Source organism: Oncorhynchus mykiss, chromosome 5, assembly GCF_013265735.2.
Source record: "Oncorhynchus mykiss isolate Arlee chromosome 5, USDA_OmykA_1.1, whole genome shotgun sequence".
Classification (NCBI taxonomy): Eukaryota; Metazoa; Chordata; class Actinopteri; order Salmoniformes; family Salmonidae; genus Oncorhynchus; species Oncorhynchus mykiss.
The window spans coordinates 60,698,597-60,725,888 of record NC_048569.1 but is presented as its reverse complement, the minus strand read 5'-3'; the positions used below and the strand labels follow the sequence as shown (position 1 = coordinate 60,725,888).

Below are 27,292 nucleotides of genomic sequence, written 5' to 3'. Positions count from 1 at the left end.
CCAAGCTTTCTGCCATCCAGGACGTATATACTAGGTGGTGTCAGAGGAAGGCCCAAAAACTTGTCAAAGACTAGTCACCCAAGTCATAGACTGTACTCGCTGCTATCGCACAGCAAGCAGTACCGGAGCGCCAAATCTAGGCCCAAAAGGCTCCTTAACGGCTTCTATCCCCAAGTCATAAGACTACTGAACAATTAACCAAATGGCCACCCGGATTATTTTCATTGACCCCACCCCCATCCATTGTGTTTACACTGCTGCTACTCGCTGTTTATTATCTATGCATTATCACTTTACCCCTAGCGACGTGTACAAATTACCTCAACTGACTTGTAACCCCGCACATTGACTTGGTACCAGTACCCCCTGCCTCATTATTGTTGTTTTATTGTGTTACTTATTTTTAGTTTAGTTTATTTAGGAGATATTTTCTTAACTCTATTTACTTAAAACTTCATTGTTGTTTAAGGGCTTGTTGTATTCGGAGCATATGACCAGTAACATTTGATTTGATCTCTGTCTTAGACCGTTAGACCAAGAGGAAATTCCCTCGTAGGTCGTGGTGGGCTACCTCATCACGTGACCATGAATGACTCATGTCCGCTACATATGTACAACGGAAGAATTTACACAAGATCATTTAAGAATGATATGTACAGCAGTAGATACAGTATATTAGATTGAACTATGTCAAGAATCCAGTGTATAAATACATGTCTGGTATATATAAACAGTCTAACTAAAATAAAATGTATAGTAGTAGAAATATTATGATGAGCTATGTCGGGGATACAGTATTTAAATACACAGTGTGAAACAGGAAATGACCATGGTTCAATTTCTCTACAGCAGTGGTGAAAACTTTTTTCTGAATCAAGATCACTTTCTGTGTCAAAAGCCGAAATTTTTTTAAATGACTTAAAAAACATAAGCTTATGCAACATTAAACAATTAAAAACAGTTCTGTAGGCCAGTGGATCCCAACCTTTTTTGGTTACTGCAACACCAAGTACATTTAGCTCTGCCCAGAGTACCCGTGAAGTACCCCCTCATGTGCATTTTACCATTAAGCCAAGTGGTGCAACTTTCACTGGGGACGAGGGGCACGCCCCCCCCCCCCACATTCTGAAATTGCATTTCTGTCCCCCCCAGTTTTATAATTGGAATGTGATACAAGACAAGGCAACGGTGTGCTTTAGGACCATCCGGACGCCTTCGAGCAGTCGAGTAGGCTGTTTTGAATGTTTATCCGACTGGATAAAAAACGTGGTCCCCCCACTTCAAAAAACAAAGTTGCAGCCCTGATTAAGCCTATGGTTTCATGAGTCTTCTCAAGTACCCCTTGTGGAAAGGCCAAGTACCCCCGGTTGCAAAATACTGCAGTAGGCTATAAGCCCAATACATTATCACTACGCTTGAATTGCCCTGTCAAGGTTGTTCTTAGACCATTTTGAAATAATATTTTTTTACTGGACTGATGGCCTTCATCTGGTCAGTCTGAGGGGAAGGAGGGAGCAGCAATGAGGCCTCTCATCCGACTCACAGTCCCCCCCCCCCCCCCACCCCACGCTAAAAAAAGGGTACTCAGTCTTCCAGTTGATGCTGAAACTATGTGAAAGTGAAATATTCCTCAATATTAAAAAAGGGTAGCAAATAATAACAACGCAAGCTTATCTAAATGCACATTTTATGTCTTTTAAAACAAACTGTTGAACAAAGTGTTGACAGTGCTGAATAACAACTTAAACATGAACTTATTCATAAAAACAGCAGGTATTTGCTGTATTCGTTGAGTCTCTCTCTAGTCATGGTTTTATACGTTTTGGAATCTCGCATTATCAACTTTGCTGTGTGTTCGAGGCGTCTTTTTATAGTCTATGGCGCAAGGAAACTATGCAGGCAAAGTGATTTGAGTTATCTGATTGGCCAACGGTAAGTCTATAGGTGCACTTGAAAAATCCAGAAAATCACACTGTAGGATTTTTAATGAATTTATTTGCAAATTATGGTGGAAAATAAGTATTTGGTCAATAACAAAAGTTTATCTCAATATTTTGTTATATACCCTTTGTTGGCAATGACAGAGGTCAAACGTTTTCTGTAAGTCTTCACAAGGTTTTCACACACTGTTGCTGGTATTTTGGCCCATTCCTCCACGCAGATCTCCTCTAGAGCAGTGATGTTTTGGGGCTGTTGCTGGGAAACACGGACTTTCAACTCCCTCCAAAGATTTTCTATGGGGTTGAGATCTGGAGACTGGCTAAGCCACTCCAGGACCTTGAAATGCTTCTTACGAAGCCACTCCTTCATTGCCCGGGCGGTGTGTTTGGGATCATTGTCATGCTGAAAGACCCAGCCACGTTTCATCTTCAATGCCCTTGCTGATGGAAGGAGGTTTTCACTCAAAATCTCACGATACATGGCCCCATTCATTCTTTCCTTTACACAGATCAGTCGTCCTGGTCCCTTTGCAGAAAAACAGCCCCAAAGCATGATGTTTCCACCCCGATGCTTCACAGTAGGTATGGTGTTATTTGGATGCAACTCAGCATTCTTTGTCCTCCAAACACGACGAGTTGAGTTTTTACCAAAAAGTTATATTTTGGTTTAATCTGACCATATGACATTCTCCCAATCTTCTTCTGGATCATCCAAATGCTCTCTAGCAAACTTCAGACGGGCCTGGACATGTACTGGCTTAAGCAGGGGGACACGTCTGGCACTGCAGGATTTGAGTCCCTGGCGGCGTAGTGTGTTACTGATGGTAGGCTTTGTTACTTTGGTCCCAGCTCTCTGCAGGTCATTCACTAGGTCCCCCCGTGTGGTTCTGGGATTTTTGCTCACCGATCACCGTTGTGATCATTTTGACCCCACGGGGTGAGATCTTGCGTGGAGCCCCAGATCGAGGGAGATTATCAGTGGTCTTGTATGTCTTCCATTTCCTAATAATTGCTCCCACAGTTGATTTCTTCAAACCAAGCTGCTTACCTATTGCAGATTCAGTCTCCCCAGCCTGGTGCAGGTCTACAATTTTGTTTCTGGTGTCCTTTGACAGCTCTTTGGTCTTGGCCATAGTGGAGTTTGGAGTGTGACTGTTTGAGGTTGTGGACAGGTGTCTTTTATACTGATAACAAGTTCAAACAGGTGCCAAATAATACAGGTAACGAGTGGAGGACAGAGGAGCCCCTTAAAGAAGGTCTGTGAGAGCCAGAAATCTTGCTTGTTTGTAGGTGACCAAATACTTATTTTTCATTTTTGTAATTTTGATGAATTATCCCTTTTGTCCTCACACACAGACTTCATGTTGGCTCTAATTATGATTCTGTCTGTGAAGTGTGAATCAAGGACACATACCATCTTGTTCACTCTCTTTAACTTGTCATATTTCATTTGGAGCTTCCCAGCTGCTGTCTTCTCCATAAATATGAATAACAGCAGCATCAATGTTTCAGCAGGCACAGACACTTCTGAGGATCGAGCTCTCAAACATTATCCTCTCCTTTCACCCTCCCCTCTCCTCTTCTCTGTAGGATGGAAGGACTGCTGGACCAATGGCTTTGGAAGGAGGAGTACTGGCTGCCGCCGGGGGTCACCTGGAAGGACATAGAGATCGAGGGGGACCGCTACCCTCTACCCCGGGACCTCTTCTACACCCTGCCGCTGGCTCTGGGCTTCATCGTCCTGCGCTACGTCTTTGAGAGGTGAGGGGGCGCGGGGGTCCTCCCCCCTTTTTTAAAGGAACTCAGTCCGGCTTTCAACTTATTCTTAAAATATTTAATAGAAGAATGCACAAGGTGTAATTTCGAAATTGGGTGGTGCATCATCAGTTTTCCTCTTGTCGTGTTCGTCATTTCATACCTTAGAGAGAGCTATTTCTAACTTGTCAGAAATGTGTTCATTCAAATATCACATGACTACATGTTAGAAATGTCTAAACTTATGCAAGAAAATGAGCATTAACTGCAAAAGTATGGGAACCCCTGTCTTATTGGATAGTACATCCCCGTTTTGTCCCGTTAACTTTGTGTTTAGTGACTATGACCCTGTCTGCTGTCAGCTTTTGCCCTTTGAAAGTATTCCAAGTCGACTACATGCCTGATGAGTAGTCCGTTTTTGCTGGGGCTGTAAAATGTATTTTTGTTAGGTTCACATTGACTCAGGCTGTGGCAGAAGGCTGATGGTGTGTCTGTCTGTCAGGCTGATGGACAGTAGATAGACATGGGTTGGGTTACAGTAGACGCTGAGGATGATATGCACTCAATGGTTTCCCAGAAGCCTCTGGATATCAAAAATACGATTCTTCCTCATCTTAACTTGTATTTATTCAGGGGAGCCCAATTGAGACCAGGGTTTCATTTTCAATGGTGCCCTGAAAACAAACCGTTCCCAAATCAACATATTCATTCAATTAAACAGCAAAACAAAGAAACTACAAGATACAAGAGAGACACTACATTTCAACAACACAAATAAATGATTACAATCAACCAAAACACTTGCAAACTTCAGTGAATTAATTCCTCTTCAGCGTTCTAAACTGGTCTATTGCCACCAGGGATTCAAGATGTAATGAGAATGGTAAATTATTCCAAACTCAAGGCTGGTTTACCTACTGTAGGTTGGTAGAGACACGAGGGACCTCAAGAGTTAACCAACACTGTGAGTGGGTTTGGTGCCTCGTATAATTATACTTTAACAGAGAAGTGAGATATTTTGGAAGCTTGTAGAGCTTTGTAAACAAAAAGGAAGAAATTAAGGAATTTAGAGCGGTCTAGTCGACCTTCTGATAAAGGATGCGGTGATGAGCGAATCCACACTACTTACGATAGAATTCTGTAGTAAACTATAGTATACTGTCGAATACTATACTCTACACTGTAGTAATCCTCAATCATGTGTAGTACTTAGTATAGAATGTTGTAGTATACTATAGAATACTATAATAAATACTACAGTATTATCCACCAAAAAAACACTATTGTAAATACAACAGAAATGTTCACACAAACACTACAGTCTGAAAAAAACGTTTTTTTTTCAACTCTAGTAAATACTACAGTATTTTATTTGCATATACCCTGCCTATCCACACACACACACACACACACACACACACACACACACACACACACACACACACACACACACACACACACACACACACACACACACACACACACACACACACACAAAGATTCCATTGGTTGTATACTTATGAGGGGTGTTTGTCAGAATGATACCCCCCCCCCCAAAAAAGGTTTGTGTGTTTTAAATTGGGGCGGGTTTTGTTATCAATTAATTTAAATGTAGCTCAGTACAAATATCTTTCAGTTTCTCTGATACTGGCATCAACTGATCTGATCTGATACTGATCTCACCAAGTTACAGTTTTTTTCGATTGCTAAACGACAGTGGGCACAACTGGAGTCACATGTGCAAAACTCTAACTACAGTCTGCACTACCAACAGTCACCTGAGCTAAACAGTTCACATCACCTGCAAAACTCATTCCAAGCAACACAACTCTTAACACATGGCTCAAAACACGCTCAGTGCAGCCAAATACTATGCACAACCCTCACTGAGATAACACACACTGTCACTCAGAACACACTGAGAGTAAAAACACTAGCATCAAACACCAATACAGAAAATACAAACTTTTCATCTTTACAGTTTGAACAATTTCAGTGACTTCATACAAAGTAATATTTTCTTCAAAGAAAAGAGTGACATTCTTTCACATGATTTATTAAAATTTTTAGAACATAACAATTCTTTAAGGTAAATGAAAATTAGCAGTTTGCTTCAATAGTCTGTAGTAATTTTCGGAATTACAATAATGAGAAAAAAAGGGTAGAACCTAAAAGTACATACTGTAATTCGAACAAATAATTGAGGGGCTAATCCTGCCTCTCTCTAGCATCAGGCCACAGGTTTTCTTCAACATCACATCTAATGTTTTCTCTTGCCATGCACCTGGGGAAGAACCTTCTGGAGTGCCTTATCCATCCCTGGCAGTCCTCTGGACTCGTGTCCTCACATCCGGCACGCATGGTTTCCAAAAGAGACATTTGGTCATGTGGGTGGTGACCAAACACTTTCCACCTCCAGGCAGAGAAAAACTCCTCTATTGGGTTGAGGAAGGGTGAATATGCAGGCAGGTACAAAACCATAAATCTGTGATGTGCTGCAAACCAATCTGTGACAGCTGCAGAGTGGTGAAAAGCAACGTTATCGCAAACTATGACAAAAACTTGGGGGTTTCTTACTGGCTCCCCCTGTTCTGCTGGCACTAGCTGAGCATAGAGCTGTTCTAGGAAAGCTATACGCCTTTCTGTGTTGTATGGGCCAATGAGTGGTGTGTTGAGAAGCAAACCATCATTGGCCATTGCAGCACACATGGTGATATTTCCCCCCCTTTGGCCTGGGACCTCCATAGTGGCCCTTTGACCTATAACATACCTTCCTCTGCGCTGTGTTTTGGCAAGGTTAAATCCAGCTTCATCGATAAATACAAATGAATGTGGTCTCTCCAGTGCTTCCACCTCCATTACTCTCTGAAAAACAGTAAGTCCACAGTTTTACTGTAGAAATGCTAATGTTTTTTTTTACTGTAAATATTTTGTATAGCTGTGTACGTAACCTCAGACGTCTTACTTGGACATATTGGTATCTTTGCTCTTTTACCCGTTCACTGTTTCTCTCGAACGGTACAGTGTATAACTGTTTCATTGTAACTTGGTGTTTCTTTAGGACTCGAGCAATAGTTGTTGTGCTGACAGAATTAACATTTTCAAATATATCATTATCAGCCAGCACTCTATCTTGAATCTCCCGCAGTTTTATTGCATTGTTGACAACAACCATGTCAACAATAGCATTTTCCTGCGCATCTGAAAATATTTTTCCTCTTCCCCCTGTTGGGGGCAGCCTTTGGGTCCTGTTGTAAAAATATAATTTACAGTCAAACTTACTGTAATATATATCTGTGTAAATATTCTATAATGTCAAATCGGAGGGTCTGCTGTCCAGACCTCTGGCAGTCTCTATGAGGGTGCCACAGGGTTCAATTCTTGGACCGACTCTCTTCTCTGTATACATCAATGAGGTCGCTCTTGCTGCTGGTGAGTCTCTGATCCACCTCTACGCAGACGACACCATTCTGTATACTTCCGGCCCTTCTTTGGACACTGTGTTAACAACCCTCCAGGCAAGCTTCAATGCCATACAACTCTCCTTCAGTGGCCTCCAATTGCTCTTAAATACAAGTAAAACTAAATGCATGCTCTTCAACCGATCGCTACCTGTACCTACCCGCCTGTCCAACATTACTACTCTGGACGGCTCTGACTTAGAATACGTGGACAACTACAAATACTTAGGTGTCTGGTTAGACTGTAAACTCTCCTTCCAGACCCATATCAAACATCTCCAATCCAAAGTTAAATCTAGAATTGGCTTCCTATTTCACAACAAAGCATCCTTCACTCATGCTGCCAAACATACCCTTGTAAAACTGACCATCCTACCAATTCTCGACTTTGGCGATGTCATTTACAAAATAGCCTCCAAAACCCTACTCAACAAATTGGATGCAGTCTATCACAGTGCAATCCGTTTTGTCACCAAAGCCCCATATACTACCCACCATTGCGACCTGTACGCTCTCGTTGGCTGGCCCTCGCTTCATACTCGTCGCCAAACCCACTGGCTCCATGTCATCTACAAGACCCTGCTAGGTAAAGTCCCCCCTTATCTCAGCTCGCTGGTCACCATAGCATCTTCCACCTGTAGCACACGCTCCAGCAGGTATATCTCACTAGTCACCCCCAAAACCAATTCTTTCTTTGGCCGCCTCTCCTTCCAGTTCTCTGCTGCCAATGACTGGAACGAACTACAAAAATCTCTGAAACTGGAAACACTTATCTCCCTCACTAGCTTTAAGCACCAACAGTCAGAGCAGCTCACAGATTACTGCACCTGTACATAGCCCACCTATAATTTAGCCCAAACAACTACTTCTTTCCCAACTGTATTTAATTAATTAATTTATTTTGCTCCTTTGCACCCCATTATTTTTATTTCTACTTTGCACATTCTTCCATTGCAAAACTACCATTCCAGTGTTTTACTTGCTATATTGTATTTACTTTGCCACCATGGCCTTTTTTGCCTTTACCTCCCTTCTCACCTCATTTGCTCACATTGTATATAGACTTGTTTATACTGTATTATTGACTGTATGTTTGTTTTACTCCATGTGTAACTCAGTGTCGTTGTAGCTGTCGAACTGCTTTGCTTTATCTTGGCCAGGTCGCAATTGTAAATGAGAACTTGTTCTCAACTTGCCTAACTGGTTAAATAAAGGTAAAATAAAAAAATAAAAAATAATTGCAATACAAAATAGATTCCTGTAATGTTTTCATTTACTGTAAGGATGTAACTCTCACCTGTTTGCATGATGGAAAATTCGCATTACAGATGCCACTGTGGATCTTTGCAGATTGGGTTGCACCCTCAACCCTGCCTCTCTCAATGAGAGACCATGGTTCACGACATGGTCTATAAGTGTAGCCCTTATTTCATCTGAAATAACAGGTCTTTGTCTTCTTTGTCTTCCTCCACGCATCCGCCCTCTCCCTGCCACCCTTCTCCCTCCACAAACCCATCTTCCTTGTTCCATTTCCAAAATGAGTCTTTCTGAGCTCTACCTATATATACTGTAATATGTGTGTGCGTGTGTTCACTAACAAGTCTAAAACAAGACACCTGCTTAGCCTTTCAGCTGAAATTGCAATCAGCAGTGTTTGAACGGCACAAGGCTGAAATCTATTCCGTTTTGAATGTGTGGTTCACAGTTTTGACAGCAGTGTGTTAGCATTTGAACAAAGTGCTGTAAATCCACAGTGTTGTGCAGGTTGTGGTTAAAGTCATGGGATAAGTGTGTAGAGTTTTGAAAACTGTGTTCAAGCAATGAAAAACAAACTAGAGTTTGGTCCACATGAACTGCTGCTGTGCAGACTGTAGTTAGAGTTTTGCACATGTGACTCCAGTTGTGTCCACTGTCGTTTAGCAATCGAAAAAAACTGTAAGATCACCCAATATTAATAATTCAGATTTAGCATAGTTAGACAGCAAGTCAGACAATTTGCTAAGAGCAATTGGGAGCAAAACAGGAAAACACTGCACACAGAGATCTGTTTCCCAGGTGTGTTATAACAACATTATTATAACAACGTTTCAACGGTTTAGAAAACGTTTTCTAAAACCTGATGACGATCATAGGGTCGAAACATTGTTATAGTAAGGAGTTCTATAATAGGGCCAGGAGTTCTATAATAGGGCCAGGAGTTCTATAATAGGGCCAGGAGTTCTATAATAGGGCCAGGTGTTCCATGAGTTCTATAATCCTGACACAGATCCTTTGCAGTCAAATTTGCTAATAAACCCATGGGAGCATTCTAACAATGCGATTAGATGTAGATGTTTGTACTGTACACTACATTAGAGCTGGGAGCCATGTAGAGGCAGAGGCCAGAAATGTAAAGTGGAGGGCTCAAGCATGGAGACAGGAAGAACAGAAGTCTGATGGAGCGATCGATAGGACACTCATTTTTTGCATGTTTTTCCTTATCAGTTATTTCCTCATGGTTTTTTGGTGTACTGTACTGTACCTGGGCAGGGCTGAGCTGTGTGTCAGTCACAACACACACACGTGCAGGCATATGTGTTTCACGAGGTGAGGTGAGATACGCAGGGCCAGGGAAGGGAGGGGTTTGTTTACATGCGAGTACTAGTCATCAGTGGGGACTTCATTGCCAGCAGGTGTTTCCTTTGGGGTTCCTGTAACTGGAAAGCCCTGGAGTCTCCTAGCTAAATTACTCTGAACTTCCATCACTTCTAATCTCCCTGCCTGCCCACTTACCTATGATTATCTCTCAGGTAGAGGTGCACACACTTATACTGTACACACATACTGTAGAAATACACACACAGGTACGCACACACACACACACATGCACACACACACACACACACGCACACGCACACACACACACACATACACTCTTACCTGTACCCTTTCCCACCCATGCGTATACACACGAGCACATGCACACCCCCTCACTCAGACACACAAACATAGATCTAGTGTCCCTGGAGGTGTTGTATCAATTAAGCACAAAGATTGTCTGGCCCAATGTGACACTAAGTGTATGGGAATGGAACAGGCTCCAGCGGTTGTCAGTTCATTTGTTATGTTATGTTGAAGACTGACATGGAGTGACATGAGGAGCTCTCGTGTTCTTGCTCTTTGTTGTTGAGGAGATAATGGTTATGCCTTAAGTGATATTCTATTCCAGGAATTTTTCTTAACCACCTGACTGTTTCTCACCCCACCTGACGTATCCAATGAAAACTCTGGGGCCTGTTATAGGCTATAATATCACTAGGGCCTGGTGTTTTTTGTAGTACGCAAAACACCCGGTCTTAAGCTATTCACCAACAGTGCACTTCCTTTGACCAAAATACTGCAGCTTTGGTCAAAAGCAGTGTGACATATGGAAAATAGGGTGTAACTGACATTTGCCTTTGCATTGAACTACTGCAGAACTCTATTTTCTGTCTGTCTTCTCTACAGGGTCATAGCCATGCCACTAAGCAGACAGCTGGGGGTGAGAGACAGGGTGCGGGTTCGAGCCCTGCCTGTCCCAAAGCTGGAGACATTTTACAAACAGAACAAACAGCAACCCTCACAGGTCAGTTATACATCTCCTTCATCCATCGCTGTCACTCTTTTAGTGGGATATGGAATATTCCTTTATAGAATTGTAGAAACATATATGATTGATTCTGAAATTGATAAGTATGTTTAGCAGAGATCTTATACAAGCCTATAGCATTACAGATATTGCAGCTAGCACTCATGAGATAAGATGAGAGATGAGATACAATTTCTCCCCTGGAGAATCTATATTGCTTCATTAGTATAGCCCTCAAGTAGATTTATAAACTGGGTGGTTTGAGCCCTGAATGCTGATTGGCTGAAAGCCGTGGTATATCAGACTGTATACCATGTGTATGACAAAATATGTATTTTTACTACTCTAATTACATTGGTTACCAGTTTAGAAATATAAACTCTATTGCTTCATGAGTATAGCCCTCAAGTAGAATTAGAGCACTGGTTGAGTTGTAATTATATGGTTTACTGGGTGAATGGGGATCAGGTTGAAGTTAAAGTAGTTTCTGCTATAATAGGGAACCGTTATGTGGAACTCGTTTAGGGGTGTCAGGTTAGGGTTGGGTTTAGGGTCTACTATTGTGGGTTGTAGTACACCAGGAAATGATAAGATAGTTGTTTATTAGCCAGGTATATTTGGTGGAATAGGATAAATAGTAGAGTACATCCTTGGGTAAAACCCTTAAATGCTTTGGCAGGCATTGTTCTAGTGGCCTATCCCTTCCTTGTCAGTCAGGTAGGTGCAGGTGCAGGTAATATTTTATGGCCAGGCTCTGTTCACATGGAAATGTTCCACCCTTTTTACTCGTTAGGAGTAACAAGGCAGAATTTGCAAATGTTGACGTGTTGGACTGTACATCTGCTGAGGCATGTGTCTCCTCGTTTACATGTACAAATCTCTGATAGTAGAAATACCATAGTATATGGATATGCACAAATCCTATTCTCTCTGTGCATTTAGACATTGTCTTCTGTCTGAAACAGCTCATGTTGTTGGTGAAGTATTACCTGGCTGTCAGTCTCTGTGTTAGAACTTCTTCCTGCCTCATTTGTAAACCTCACATTTTCATGAAGCGCACGGGCTCCCTATAGACGTTCCCCGGATTTTCCATGAAGGTTAATGCTCTCAACATATGCAATCACCAGGACTGCACTAGCCACACCCATATTGTGTAACCACCTCATTGGTATGTCACGATGATCAAATCAAAACAAGTCAGTTCCAAACAAGGTTTAGGTGAGCAGTTTGTCCTTATCTGTGTGCTGCCGTTACTCAGGAGTGACATACTCCTACTAATACTAGGAGCCCTCTAGAGTAATTAGGTATCTCCCCACACAAGAACCATTCTACAGTACAGCAGAAGTATGAGCCTAAGGTAGTGTAAAGTGCCACCCACATGAAAAAATGCTATACTATAAATACTGTAATATTCACTCGTGTTTTTGCTGACTTTACTGTAGTATTCACTGTAGTAGTTTTGCAGACTAGTGTGTAAGTGTGTTTACTGTAGTATATGGTAGTATTTACAGTTAACTATAGTATAAATACTGTACTAAAAAGGAAACTGTAGTATATACTTTAGTAAATCCTTGTAGGTTTTGTGCAAACTGTAGTATACTGTAATATTTACTGTAGGGTTTTTGCAGACATTACTGTAGTATTTACTAGAGTTCTGTACATTTGTATTATATTTGACATAGAAATGGAGGCTTTCTCTTTCAGGAAACCTACTGGAGAAATACTAAAGACCACATTTTGCATAACCTGTAGGACTGGGATCTGAACCAATAGTTCAGCGCTTCTGTGCTTTTCTATGACCTGTAGGGAGCACAATATGGTCTATACTTGGCATGTAGATTTCTCACTTATGGATTGCACAAAATGTTGTATGGGGAATGGGCAGGGTATATGCAAATGAAATACTGTAGTATTTACTATAGTACAAAAAAAGTGTAGTGTTTTTGCAGACTGCAGTGTTTTTGCGGACATTACTGACAGTGCAGTGTTTTTTTGCAGATAATACTGTAGTATTTCCTGTTGTATTCTATAGTATACTACACCATTCTATAGTAAGCACTACACATGATTGAGGGATACTAGCGAAAGAGGAAAGGGGATACCTAGACAGTTGCACAACTGAATTCATTCAACCGAAATGTGTCTTCCTCATTTAACCCCAATCAGAGAGGTGCTTGGTGCTGCCTTAATCGACATCCACGTCATTGGCACCCAGGGATCAGTTGTTGTTAGGGGTTAACTGCCTTGCTCAACTGCAAAACGGCAGATTTCTACATCTTGCCAGCTCAGGGATTTGAACCAGGGACTTTTCGGTTACTGGCCCAACACTGCTAAGCTACCTGCTGCCTGCTGCAACTGCTAAGCTACCTGCTGCCTCCACAGTGTGTAGTAGAAAGAAAGAGGGAAGATGTCCCCCCTACCCCCCCCCCCCCTATCCCTCCCCCCCCCCAACTGCTCGGGTGACAGGGCCAGCACATGCTGCCCAAAGGTAGATTAAGATATTACAATTGAGAGTGCGTTAATAAGTACAAATTCACAGCGCCGACTGGTCCATGGTCCAAGTAGGAGAGGAAAGGCTGCCAGATTTGATCAAATGTTGATAATTTATTGTTCAGAGTATATCTAATTCTTTCTAAGTGTACAGTGTTTGCCAATTCACTGAGCCATAATTTGGTAGAGGGCGCTTCCCTCATTTTCCAAAATAACAAGATTAGTTTTTTTGCCGAAATGAGACCGTACGAGATTAGTTGTTTTTGGGGGTTGGTTAATCCGTTTAGGGACTCAGATACTCCCAGGATTATCAGAAGCGGGTCTGGATCTATTGAAGTCTCCAAAACCTCAGAGAGGATCCCAAAAACTCCACACCAATAGCCATGCAAGCTAGAGCATAGGGCAAAGCAGTGGAGTAGTGTACCCTGCGCAGCCTGACATTTATCACATGTAGGGGATGTATCAGGAAATATCCTATGCAGTTTAGTTTTGGAATAGTGTAATCTGTGTAATACCTTGAATTGAATGAGACGATGTCTGGAATTAATGGAGCAATTCTGCTCTAATGAAGCTGTGATAAAACACCTATTGAGATCATTTAAGGTGCTGAAGAAGGTAATGGATTATCTCCCTGACAAATCTGTATATGAAAGATATGTTGAGGGTCTTCTTGGGAAAGGAACAGCGGAGCTTCTCTCTCTGAGGTGATTTGGTCCTGTCTGTGTTCAGAGTGAGGTCCTGGGCCTGGGGAAGCATTGTGGTCTCAGTCAGCGCCAGATAGAAACGTGGTTCCGCCAACGCCGCAACCAAGACAGGCCGAGCAACACCAAGAAGTTTTGTGAAGCCTCGTGAGTCAGCTCTCATTCAGAGTTCTATGTATTCGTGCGATCTGTTTCATTTCAATGTATAGTTCATAGAAAGCATATTAAGTTATCTTATGACAAATATTTTGTTTTGTTTTTGCAGTTGGAGGTTCGTTTTCTACCTCATTGCATTTGTAGCAGCGCTTGCCTCCCTGATTGATGTGAGTATATTAAGCACATTCACTTTGGCTACCTTTACCCTCAACAGTGCTACTGCTTCTTGTATTACTACTACCTCACTGTGACTATTTGTTCTGTCCCTCCATCCCTCAGACCCCCTGGTTCTGGGACCACAGAGAGTGCTGGCAGGGCTACCCCAAACAAGTGAGTAGAACAGTTCACTTTAACTTTCAGTTGACCAGTGGTTTCCTAAACATGTGTGTCCTGTCACTCATCAAAAGCCTATGGAATTGTGCTGTCACCCACTAAGTAAATACATCCAATGTTTCTAGTGACAACCCAATCTACTGTATAGCCACAATAAGCCGCATCCCACACCATTGAGTCTCGAGTCCCAACACACAATTTGGGAATCTGGAAAACACGGCTTTGGACAATCTCAGGAAACGTTCTCTTTCTGCTGTGCTGCACCGTTATTGACAGCTATGTCTGGAGGAATTGAACAACGCCCCTCCAGATAACAGTTATGACATTCCTACAGGAGACTTAACCCCTCCTCCTCCTTCCCTAGAAGGGGATGACCTGAAACAGAAAACACTACAAGGACAAATGACACAGCATCTCTTTCCACACTTAAACCTCTTATAGCACTGTAACTCCCTAATGCTGTAGACCTTCCCTTTGTTGAAGCCAGGCTGTGTTCTGTGCCTTGCAGGGAGGGAGGGAGGGATGTCTAGGGGTTAAATGGCTCAGTAAACTTCCCTCTATTGTCTATGGAGTCTTGGAGAGTACCGTTTGGTGGTGGGTGTTTGGGTCACTTCACGGCCATTTTGATGTATCACCCCTTTCTATACATGTACACACCCGCTCTGATTTTAATGTTAAACTTTGACTGTGGAAGCGTGGGGGAACGCTTGCTAAAGGGGGTTTCAAAGCTTCCACTTTAAAGCTTTGGTTGGGAATATGAGGGGGTTTAAACAAAGCAGCAATCAGCAATATACATTTTTGTCATTTAGCAGACAGTCTTATCCAGAGTGACTTACAGGAACAATTAGGGTTAAGTTCCTTGCTCAAAGGCACATAGACAGATTTTATTTGTATTATTTTTTCGGTTCTGGGATTCAAACCAGCAACCTTTCGGTTACTGGCCCGCCCCAGGGGTGCGTTGCTTCAAAGCCTGTGCTTCACTGTGTGTGGAATCCTGAGTTTCTCTATTTCAGTCAAGGGTTACCCCCCAAACATAGAGCCCCCAGTTGTAAATGCTCAGCTGTGTGGACTCTCAGGCCTGGCAGTGGGCTGGGTGTCGATTTGCTGCTGCTGGGAAAAGGCCTCCTTGGTAAACTCCCTGACTGACTGATCTCTCCCAGTGCACAGGTGGGGGATGGAGTCACAGTCAGTCCACACGTTAACTCCTTCTTACCTGGGCTGTGTCTCACTAGTCTCAAAAGGCCTCCTTCCTCTCCCTGGTTTCCTTTTTTTTGTCATCTACCAGTGGAGGCTGCTGAGGGGAGGAAGGCTCATAATAATGGCTGGAACGGAACAAATTGAATGGCATCAAACACCTGGAAACCATGTGTTGGATGTTTTTGCTACCATTCCAGTCATTCCATTCCAGCCATTACCGCTTAGCCAATTAAGATGCCACCAACCTCCTGTGTCATCTACGCTTTTGTGTGAGAACCGGACAGGTGAAAGCAAATCCCCCCCCATGTAGACTTCCGTTCCCATAAAGCCTTCAACTAGACTTTTCTGTCAGATCGGTGCAGATAAAGGTGAGGAGGAAATTAAAGGAAGTCACTTTAGACTATTGGGATGCATGCTCGGTCACCTTCAACCCCCCTGGTGTTTGTTTTGTTTCCGTCTGTCCCTGCAGCCTGTCGCTGAGGCTCACTACTGGTATTACATCACAGAGCTGGGTTTCTATTGGTCCCTGCTGCTCTGTGTCACTGTGGATGTGAAGCGGAAGGTATGTGTCACTCCTGTCTCCACACACACGCACACACACACACACACGCACACACATGTACGCATGCACGCACGCGCTGGCGCACACACACACACGCACACGCACACGCACACACACACACACACACACACACCTGTCTCCATTCACAGTGACTCAGTCCCATCCACAGAACAGCATCAGCTTTCACTGAAAAAAATCATTACTTTCCCTTCCAGATTACAGTTAGTGTTCACAGCAGATTCCCAGCTTGTTTTACTGAAACGTTCATGTCATTTTTAAAGTCATGTTTCCCTACAGGAACTGCCCACAGAGGTGGTTGATGTTTTCAAGGATAACTATGTATCTGGACGATGTCCAATGAGGTTTAGTAATTAGAAACAAGTCCAGCCCCCCCCCCCCCCCCCCCCCCGTCTCCTCATCCTCTCCTGCTATTCCCTCCCCTCATGGGGACCAACCCCTCCTGGCCTGCTTTGGTCTGACTCAGCTCTCTGTCCATAATCTGAAAAACAGTCAACCTCTCTACTCTGAAACTCATCAGGAACACCCTGTAATGATAAACTGCTATACAGATAACCAGCAGACGCAAGCAGGAGGGGTTCACAGATGTTGTCACGTATATCTGATTTGTACGTTTTTTAAGCAACTTTTTCTGTATTCTGCACCATTGATAAATCACTCCATACAGGAGAAAGATTACTGATTTACGGCACCAGAAGCGCAGAACTGCTGAAGCCCAGGTTATAGTATATCCTCTACAGCTGTGTGGTTTGTTTTCAGGATTTCAAGGAACAGATCATCCACCACATCGCTACCATTTTGCTCATCGGTTTCTCGTACTGTGCCAATTATGTGCGCGTTGGCACACTGGTGATACTAGTCCATGATTCTTCAGACTTCCTCCTGGAGGTAGGAGCTCAGTCTCAGTTTTCAAGTCACACACAAATCATACAGACACAGGGAACTAAAGGGGGAATGATATCTCTAATCATAAATGCATGTGGTCAAGCTAATTTGCACTACCATTTTCCCACAGACTGTTTTGATGGGTTGTGTGGTTATTTAAGCAAGGTTCTTTGTTTACATGTAGGTCACTGTAAGTTTGATTTGAACACTGGGATTGTTTATTAACATTACTTCATCTTATTATGACCGCGAATCACACGATTTTCTCCATTCAGATGTAGGATCTTAATTTGAGCCAGTTTGCTACAGTGGGAAAATGATCCTGCAGCAACAGGAAATGTGGATTATGATGTGGATTGTAATTAATATACTTTTTTTTGTAAATGTTGATACATTTTTCCATAGGGCAAATCAAGTCTGAAATTTCAAAGTAGAAATTACAAACTTTAGAAGCCTTTTTTTATAACTCAAATACACTACAAGTTTTCATTTCCAAATGAAGATCCTGCATCTGTAGGTTCATAGAGATCGAACACGTGATTATATTTAGCAATTGTATGTGGTAAAAGGAAAACATGTCTTGGGGGTGAACTTCTCTTTAACTCTCCCAAGAGACTTTCAGCTCTGAAATAGAACTCATATTATCACATGTATTCCTAAAGATGTGTTTAAATGACCTCAGTAAAGCAGTGTAGTATTGCCCTGATGTTATCTCACAATAACCATTGTCTCCGTCATCTTGGGCCTGATGAAATATGTATGGCTTGTCATGTCAGGATCATGACATAATGCTTCCTTTAGAAGCAGTCTATGGGAGGCAAGGGGTCAGCAGGGGGCATTGGTTGTCAGTGTGTGCTAGAGAAAACCACTCCATCAGAGAGTATGGACTGGGAGGTCATACAATATGTTGGAAAACACCATTACTGTATGCTATCATTTGTACAGCCACTGTGCTATATTGGTCAACCCAGCTGGTAACACATAATGACTGTATCGTTACAAGTGCCTCATGAGGGTCGTGCATAAGGCCAACTGTGATAGGAGTATTATTATATTTCACTTGCAGTCTGCCAAGATGTTCAACTACGCTGGCTGGCGGAAGACATGTGACACACTGTTTGTCATCTTCGCCCTGGTCTTCCTGCTAACACGACTAGTGGTTTTCCCTGGCAGGTGAGACTGGAGGCTTTCTCACACAGTCATTTGACAATTTATTAGGAGTGTATTACAAAGGTCAATCGTAATAAAAGTAGTAATAAGATTACTCAGGGACTATCCTTTTCTGACAGTTTACACTTGTAACTCAAATGTAGGCCTACATGCAAATATTCCAATACATCTGATGTACGCACATCTCAAGTCAGAACATAGCACATAGTGTGTACTATAAATCAGTTAAGGGAATGTGTTCAGAAGTACCAATTAGAGAATGTTAAAAATGCAAGGCTTGAGGTTGGATTCATTTCCAGTTTTCTATGCCCATTCTTGCCCCTTCAGAATAGTCCACTCCACCCTGGTTGTGTCCTTGGATTTCTTCCAGCCTTTCTTTGGCTACTACTTCTTCAATGCCCTGCTGTTGGTGCTGCAAGCTCTGCACATCTTCTGGGCCTGGCTGATCCTTCGCATGGTCTACAAGTTTGTCTTTATGGGCAAGGTCAGTAGACTAAAGTCATTATCCGCCTTACTTACTAATGGTTATTTCATCGGATGCCATGACACGGTAGAATAATAGATCACATGCTCACTCGTATTATTTGTCAGAAGTAGTTGGGTGATGAATCATCTTAGGAAAGCCCACAATGAAATAAATGGACAGTGCACCATGCTTCAATGATTCATTTATTCTTTGAATAGACGCGTTTTCGTTCAACTGCGGCCAAAACACGTCCGTACAAAGAATGCATTCATCGTTGAAGATGATTATGGTGCACTGTCCATTTCTTTCATTGTACACCTTGGAAGTATGACAGGGGACTGCCTTTAAGGCATAGTGTTTGTACGATTTATTGGCATTATCACTACATTATCTGCTATACAATCTGGTTATGTTCCGTTTGTTGATTTATTTTGCAGCTGTAAACGGTCACTTACATGTATCTTTCTGCTGTAGGTGGAGAAAGACGAGCGCAGCGATGAAGAAAGCGAGCCAGAGGAGGAAGAGGAGGCAGTGGAGGAAGAGGAGACTAGCTGGGAGCAAAGAAAGGGTGCACTCAATTCCAAGTTGGCTTCGCTTGCCAACAATTGTGTCCTGAACAACCTAACCAACCAGAGAAATATGAACAGCAGACTGCCCAAAGCCAGATAGTACCACTCTCTTTTCGCACTAGATTAAACTTAGAACGTTTTCCTCTCCTTCCACAGTATTTGCTGGTAAGATATAATTCATTTATATGGCTTACATATTACCAATGTGGTCCATTTATGATTTCATTAATGGTTTCAGATAATACTTCTCTACGTTTGGAGTACATAACTGTTCACTGCACTGTCAAAATAGTGGTCTGGTCAAACAAGAAGAACGCTGGTTTTACTGAAGTATGTTGAAGTATGTTTTTCTAGATTTTATATTCAGAATTGATTTGTTTTTGTTTGGATTGTGTGTAAATAGTTAAAGACATGAACTCAAATCAAATCAAAGTTTATTGGTTGCGTACACCAATTAGCAGATGTTATGGCAGGTGCAGCGAAATGCCTGTGTTTCTAGCTGCAACAGTGCAGTAATACCTAGCAATAAAAAAAACTATACACACATAATCCAGAAAAAAAATAAACATTTAATTTTTTTATTTTTATTATGATCTGAATGAGCAATGTCAAAGACTGTTATATATATAAAAACAGTATCAGTCAAAAGTTTGGACACACCTATTCAAGTTATTTTTTTTGTGACTATTTGCTACATTGTAGAATAATAGTGAAGACATCAAAACTATGAAATAATACATATGGAATCATGTAGTAACCAAAAAAATATATTTAAAATGTTAGATTCTTCAAACTAGCCACCCTTTGCCTTGATGACAGCTTTGAACCCTCTTTGCATTCTCTCAACCAGCTTCATGAGGAATGCTTTTCCAACAGTCTTGAAGGACTTCTCACATATGCTGAGCCCTTGTTGGCTGCTTTTCCTTCACTCTGCGGTCCAACTCATCCCAAACCATCTCAATTGGGTTGTGGTCGGGTGATCGTGGAGGCCAGGTCATCTGATGCAGCACTCCATCACTCTCCTTCTTGGTCAAATAGCCTGAAGGTGTATTTTAGGTTGAAAAACAAATGATAGTCACTAAGCGCAAACCAGATGGGATGGTGTATTGCTGCAGAATGCTGTGGTAGCCGTGCTGGTTAAGTGTGCCTTGAATTCCAAATAATTCACTGACAGTGTCACAAACAAAACACCCCGACACCATTACACCTCCTCCTCCTTGCTTCACGGTGGGAACCATACATGGGTAGATCATCCGTTCACCTACTCTGCATCACCTAAACCAAAATTTGGACTCATCAGACCAAAGGACAGATTTCCACTGGTCTAATGTTCAATGCTTGTGTTTCTTGGCCCAAGCAAATCTCTTCTTCTTATTGGTGTCCTTTAGTAGTGGTTTCTTTGCAGCAATTCGACCATGAAGGCCTGATTCACATCCTCTGAACAGTTGATGTTGAGATGTGTCTGTTACTTGAACTCTGTGAAGCATTTATTTGGGCTTCAATCTGAGGCTGGTAACTCTAATGAACTTATCCTCTGCAGCAGAGGTAACTCTGGGTCTTCCATTCCTGTGGCGGTCCCTCTGAGAGCCAGTTTCATCATAGTGCTTGATGGTTTTTGCGACTGCACATTTTCCGGATTAACTGACCTTCATGTCTTAAAGTAATGATGGACTGTTGTTTCTCTTTGTTTATTTGAGCTGTTCTTGCCATAATATGGACTTGGTCTTTACCAAATAGGGCTATCTTCTGTATACCACCCCTATCTTGTCACAACACATCTGATTGGCTCAAACGCATTAAAGAAGGAAAGAAATTCCACAAATACAATTTTAACAAGGCACACCTGTTAATTGAAAGGCAGTTCAGGTGACTACCTCATGAAGCTGGTTGAGAGAATGCCAAGAGTGTGAGAAGCTGTCATCAAGGCAAAGGGTGGCTACTTTGAAGAATCTAAAATCTAAAATATATATTGATTTGTTTAATACTGTTTTTGGTTACTACATGGTTCCATTTGTGTTATTTCATAGTTTTGACGTCTTCACTATTATTCTACAATGTAGAAAATAGTAGAAAATAACGAAAACCCTTGAATGAGTAGGTATATGAATAGAAAGGTGTGTACAGCAGTAGTTATATTTATGAGCCATGCGTAGAATACTGTATATAAAGTGGGTGAAACAGTGTGTAAACATTATTAAAGTGACCAGCGTTCAATGACTCTGTACATAGGGCAGAAGTTTCTTAAGGTGCAGGGTAGAGTACCGAGTGGTAGCCGGCTGCAACAGTGATTAAGGTTCAGGACAGGGTACTGGGCGGAGGCCGGCTAGTGGTGACTTTTTAACAGTCTGATGGCCTGGAGATAGAAGCTGTTTCTCAGTCTCTCGGTCCCAGCTTTGATGCACCTGTACTGTCATCACCTTATAGATTGTAGCTGGATGAACAGTCAGTGGCTCAGGTCCTTGATGATCTTTTAGGCCTTCTTGTGACACCAGGTGCTGTATATGTCCTGGAGGGCAGGCAGTGTGCTCCCGGTGGTGCTCCTGGCTAACCGCACCACCCTCTGGAGAGCCCTGAGGTTGCAGAAGGTGTAATTGCCGTACCAGGCAGTGATACACCCTGACAGGATTTAGATTTTGTTCATTTATTTAACCTTTATTTAACTAGGCAAGTCAGTTAAGAACAAATTCTTATTTACAATGATGGTTTACCCCGGCCAAACCGTAACCCGGACGATGCTGGGCCAATTGTGTGCCGCCTTATGGGATTCACAATCACGTCCGGTTGTGATACAGCCTGGAATAGAACCAGGTTCTGTAGTGACACCTCTAGCACTGCGATGCAGTGCCTTGGACCACTGCGCCACTCGGGAGCCCAGGATGCTTTCAATGGTGCATCTGTAGAAGTTTGCGAGGTTCTTTTGGGGCCAAGACAAATCTCTTCAACCACCTGAAGTTGAAGAGGCGCTATTGCTCCTTCTCCACGAAGCTGTTTGTGTGAAGGGACCATTTCAGGCTGTCAGTGAACTGCATGCCGAGGAATTTGAAGCTTTTGACCCTCTCCACTGCGCCCCGTCGATGTGGATGGGGCCGTGCCCTCTCTGCTGTCTCCTGTAGTCCACGATCAGCTCCTTAGTTTTGTTGACGTTGAGGGAGAGGTTATTTTCCTGCCACCACTCCGCCAGGGCCCTCACCTCCACCCTGTAGGCTGTCTCATCATTGTTGGTTATCAGGCCCACCACTGTTGTGGGATGGGTTCAGACCCAGGGCCCTGAGCTTAGTGTTGATCTTGTAGGGCAATATATTGTTGAAGGCTGAGCTGTAGTCGATTAACAGCATTCTTACATAGGTATTTCTCTTGTCCAGGTGGGATAGAGCAGTGTGCAGTGCAATGGGGATTAACTCTGGTACAGTCAAAGGGTGCATTCTTAAATTGCCTCCAGTGTGTCAGAGTGCTTCTGGGTCGTACGTAAATTCAGAGCGTTGTCAGATTGTCAGTTCGTAAATTCAGAGCGTTGTCAGATTGTCATTTCGTAAATTCAGAGCGTTGTGAGATTGTCAGTTCGTAAATTCAGAGCGTTGTCAGATTGTCAGTTCGTAAATTCAGAGCGTTTCGCTCTCGGAGTGTTCAGAGCGCACACTGGATGCTCTGGCCGAGGAGTAGGGTTGATCTGAGTGTTCTGACCTCAACGGCAGTCAAGCACCCAAGCTAACTGACTAACGTTGGCTAGCTTGCTAGCTACTTCCAGACACAAATGAGAAAACACTTCACTCTGACCATTTTACTCGCCCTAGCAGAGCTGGTTAGGCTGTTTTCATGTTATCCAGAGCGTGGTGACTGTAACAAGTGTGTAAATTCTTCCCTGGATAATTTCTCCCTGGATTTTCTTTTTAATGAAAAATGGCGCAATCTGGATTTTTACAAAACCCAGATTAATCTATGGAATTCTTATTCGTTATATCCACCACTGTGGCACTAATAACACATGTAAGATAATAGATTTTGGATAAAATCATGTATTTATTGAACAGTTAGCTTTTTATTCAAATTAAGGATATCATAGGCAACAGTATGACAGCCTCTAGATTGAAATGTGCAGATAATATAGCTTTGTAGCTGATAGTTTTTAATCAGACAATTTTGTCTGTGGAAGCTAATACAAACTTCCCAAAAGTGCTCCAAATTGTACAGGATTGAATTGGTCATATTACTCTTGTTGGAATGGTGATAGCGCCTTCTAGCGAAGAAAAGAAGAACATGCCTATTTGTTAGGAAAGGGTCCCAAGTAGAAGTTGCCATAGGATTGCAGGTGACAAACACAAAACAGACCTTAGATCAGTATCTTGGGCTAACTACTCCTGCTCCCTTATAAAACATTTTACAAGTAAAGCCTTGGGGAAAAAATATTATGTGTTTTTCTATAATCAATGTGACAACAGAGAAGATCTTGCAGCATGTTTCTCCACAAGGTGTTTTACTCTGTGCTACTGAACTTTGTTATTTTGTGCCTTGGCTGCTATTTTTTTTTACTTTTTCTGTCACAAGCACTTGTTATGTAGCTCTATGTATTAGTATATCTTTACAAACTATTGGGAAAAATCTTCACTTGCTGCTCTTGTTCAAAGGGTTTTTATTGAGAATCTGGACAGCCATCCAGTGCCTAGGTACAGATGTTGGAGCTTAATTTGAGCCAGTTTGCTACAGCAGGAAAATAATCCTGCAGCAACAGGAAATGTAAAGTATTATGTGGATTATAATTATATAATTATAATTATAATATTAATGGACATTTTTGAAAGGGTTGATACATTTTTCTTAAGTGAAAATCAAGTCTGAAATTTCAAAGTGTAAATTACAAACTTCAGAAGCCTTTTTAAAACTAAAATACACAACAAGTTTTAAATGTTGCATGTCATTGCGCTTTCTCTCTCTCTCTCAACAAATCAAATTCTTAATACACATAGGAAACTGTTGAGCGTGAAAAACACAGCAGCGTTGCAGTTCTTGACACACTCAAACCGGTGCGCTTGACACCTACTACCATACCCCGTTCAAAGGCACTTAAATATTTTGTCTGCCCATTCACCCTCTGAATGGCACTCACACACAATCCATGTCTCAATTGCCTCAAGGCTTAAACATCCTTCTTTAACCTGTCTCCTCCCCTTCATCTACACTGATTTAAGAGGAATTAACAGTTGACATCAATAAGGGATAATAGCTTTCACTTGGATTCACCTGGTCTGTCTATGCCATGGAAAGAGCTGGTGTTCCTAATGTTTTGTACCCTCAGTGCATAGTCTCAGTGTGCATAGAGTCATTGGAGATAGTCCGGGTAACCCTTAATGAACTATTTAGCAGTCTTATGGCTATTTAGCAGTCTTATGGCTATTTAGCAGTCTTATGGCTAGAAGCTGTCTCGGAAACTGTTGGTCTGGGAGCCGATGCTCCGCTAACCGTTTGACAGACGGTAACAGGGTGAACAGACTATAGCTAGAGTCTTCATCAATTTTTCGGGCCTCCGCTGTGTCCACTGAGCCGTTGGGCTTGCCCTGCAAACTCATTGGATAACGCTGAGCAGGCCTCTTGCTAGATGTTACTCAAATGGGGCGCAGCACAGCTTCAAGAAAACAGTTGTTTTCACACTAGGGATTTCATGGCTAATTGAGGTAAGACAGTAATTCTGCTCATCCATTATGCATGTGTGAACTACACATTGACACATCCAGCCCAAAGCAGGAGGTTTGAACAATTATTTTTTAGTCGTCAAAGTAGCGGAGCATGTCTTTAAGATCTTACATCTTTAGGAGAGCCATTACAATGTAACCATGCTGATGGGTACCCTCAAAATGTAACAATGTTTTAAGATTCTGTCTAAATCTATACGTATGGAATAATGTCTGGATCAATACAAATTTACTATTCATATAACTGACATGCACTTTTGCAAAAAAAAAAAAAAAAATGTCTAGTTTGAAATGTGACAAATCGTTCTTGCACTGAAAGATACTACTGTGCAAGATGGGGGGGGCTTGAAATTACCTGTCATTTTCTTTCGCCCAGAGATGTGTCGATCACAACCATCTCTTATCTGTCTCACACTGAAATACACTAACTAGCCTGGTGCCAGATGTGTATCAGGCAAATGACAATGAGGATCAGATGAGTTGACTAAAGCACATATGGACCACGGTAGGAACACACTTCTTTGTTGCCAGGGTCCGTGTGCCTCACTCTCTGTTCTATTGTCTCCAGTATGGCACGTTCACACTGAGTGTCTGTGGATTTTTATCTGTGGTCTGTTTCTAGAGCACCAAAAGGGCTGATACACTCAATGGCTCACTTTAATCATGATTATTGGATGTTTCTTTTATTAAAAGTTCAACTATTGCAACAAGAGAAATGCCAGGGTCATCATGTCAATAACATATGACTGGTCTTTTTGTTCTGCGTATCATGAATGCACACACCCAATAAGTTTGTTCACTCTGTGGCCAGTTCAACACAATCAATAAATGACTTTTATTGAACTATTGATTCATTTGTTTGTACCTTTTCATTCGAAAGAAAAATCAATAGCTGAAAAGTGCTTAACCATTTCAATATATAAATATATCTTACATTGGTGAGAGGGAGTTGGTGAGAAGGATGTGAACTTCAAACTAGTTTACTGGCAGCTCACCAGTGTCATGTGACCGAGCGCATGGTGACACAGCCATGGAGAGGCCCAGGACAGGTTATGGCATTGTCTATTCCCATGCAGTTGTCGATATAAGGATCCATCAGTACCATGTTGGGGAATGCTTTGTTCATCTTTCACTCGCTCAGCAGGTAGATCTGGCCATTGACTGTGGTGCATCCACCAAATAACTTTCTGGTCAGACATTCTTCTTCTAGAACTGTCCATTTGTCTGTCTCCACATCCAGCCTTAGCGTCTGGCCTATCAGGAGATAGAGGGCCCCGTTGAGCTCTGTTGTGAGAAGGTCATACCTACGGGACATAAAAATCTATTTTATAAGGAACCTGTCCCAGACAAAAGTTTGTTGGTGCAAATTCTGAGTTCACCTACCTGGTCACTTACCTGACCAGGTCCCTTTGGTCCTCCTTCACCAGGTATCTCTGAATGCCGCTGTACACCTCCCCATTTTCATCCAGTCCACAAGCCACATAAATACACAAACCCAGAGTGACGGTGGCAGCCCTCTCCACAGCCCGCACCATGGGGCTGACCTCCTCCCAGCCCTCTGCTCCCAGCAACCGCTTCTTCACGTGAGCTTGGCCTTATTTCTATTACAGCATATTGGATGACTGTCATTCAGATTCCATTCCACTTGTTATATGTAAATTCGATAGGTTTAGGCTACAACATGATGCTACAATTTGCCCTATACCCATCATGAGGTTTCTACAACCTAGCCCATGAATGTAAGGTTACAACGTATGTGCACACAGGTTGAGAGAAACACTTGACATGACAGAGATTGACACATTCAATACCGCCTTGTAAACTCTTGCCTGCATCTAGCTTATCTAGGGTGTAATCATTAGTCCAACAGTTGCAAACAAGAGTTTTTATTGGACAAATTCAGGTATTATTTTAATCCCTGTTTCGTTTGCTTCCGTTTAGGAATCATTTTTCAACAGAATTGAAAGAATGAATACACCCTTGATCAGGCATGAACACAGTTCACTTTCATAGCAGCCATGTTGTATTCCTTCTCGTCTCTATGCACTCTTCTCCTCTCACCTTCTCCCTTTGTTTGTGGACTTCAATGAACAACACAGCCGCTGTATGTGACCAGGCGAAAAAACCTTTCTAAGCCGAACCAGATCATGACCGCTACACACAGCCTACATCGTTGTCCCCATATTAGCTAAAGTAACGTCCTAGTCAACATAAATAATATAACTAATACGTTAGTAAACCCACTACAATCGTGCAGAACGTTACAGTGTATAGTCCCGGTGGCAATAAATTAATAAA

At 42.2% G+C, this 27,292-nt stretch overlaps 1 protein-coding gene across 3 annotated transcripts in view; it reads left to right on the top strand.

Annotated features, from left to right (window-relative positions):
- Nucleotides 1-27,292, top strand: part of cers4a (ceramide synthase 4a) — a 33,070-nt gene that overhangs the window by 3,084 nt on the left and 2,694 nt on the right. For all 3 annotated transcript variants that reach the window (XM_021603682.2, XM_021603681.2, XM_021603680.2), the window contains exons 2-12: nucleotides 3,531-3,701; nucleotides 10,643-10,760; nucleotides 13,983-14,101; nucleotides 14,220-14,277; nucleotides 14,390-14,440; nucleotides 16,110-16,202; nucleotides 16,980-17,108; nucleotides 18,172-18,278; nucleotides 18,603-18,759; nucleotides 19,216-19,475; nucleotides 26,422-26,577. In XM_021603682.2, the coding sequence (XP_021459357.2) occupies nucleotides 3,532-3,701; nucleotides 10,643-10,760; nucleotides 13,983-14,101; nucleotides 14,220-14,277; nucleotides 14,390-14,440; nucleotides 16,110-16,202; nucleotides 16,980-17,108; nucleotides 18,172-18,278; nucleotides 18,603-18,759; nucleotides 19,216-19,410 (1,197 nt within the window). In that variant the 5' untranslated portion in view covers nucleotide 3,531 and the 3' untranslated portion in view covers nucleotides 19,411-19,475; nucleotides 26,422-26,577. The remainder of the gene's footprint in view (nucleotides 1-3,530; nucleotides 3,702-10,642; nucleotides 10,761-13,982; nucleotides 14,102-14,219; nucleotides 14,278-14,389; nucleotides 14,441-16,109; nucleotides 16,203-16,979; nucleotides 17,109-18,171; nucleotides 18,279-18,602; nucleotides 18,760-19,215; nucleotides 19,476-26,421; nucleotides 26,578-27,292) is intronic.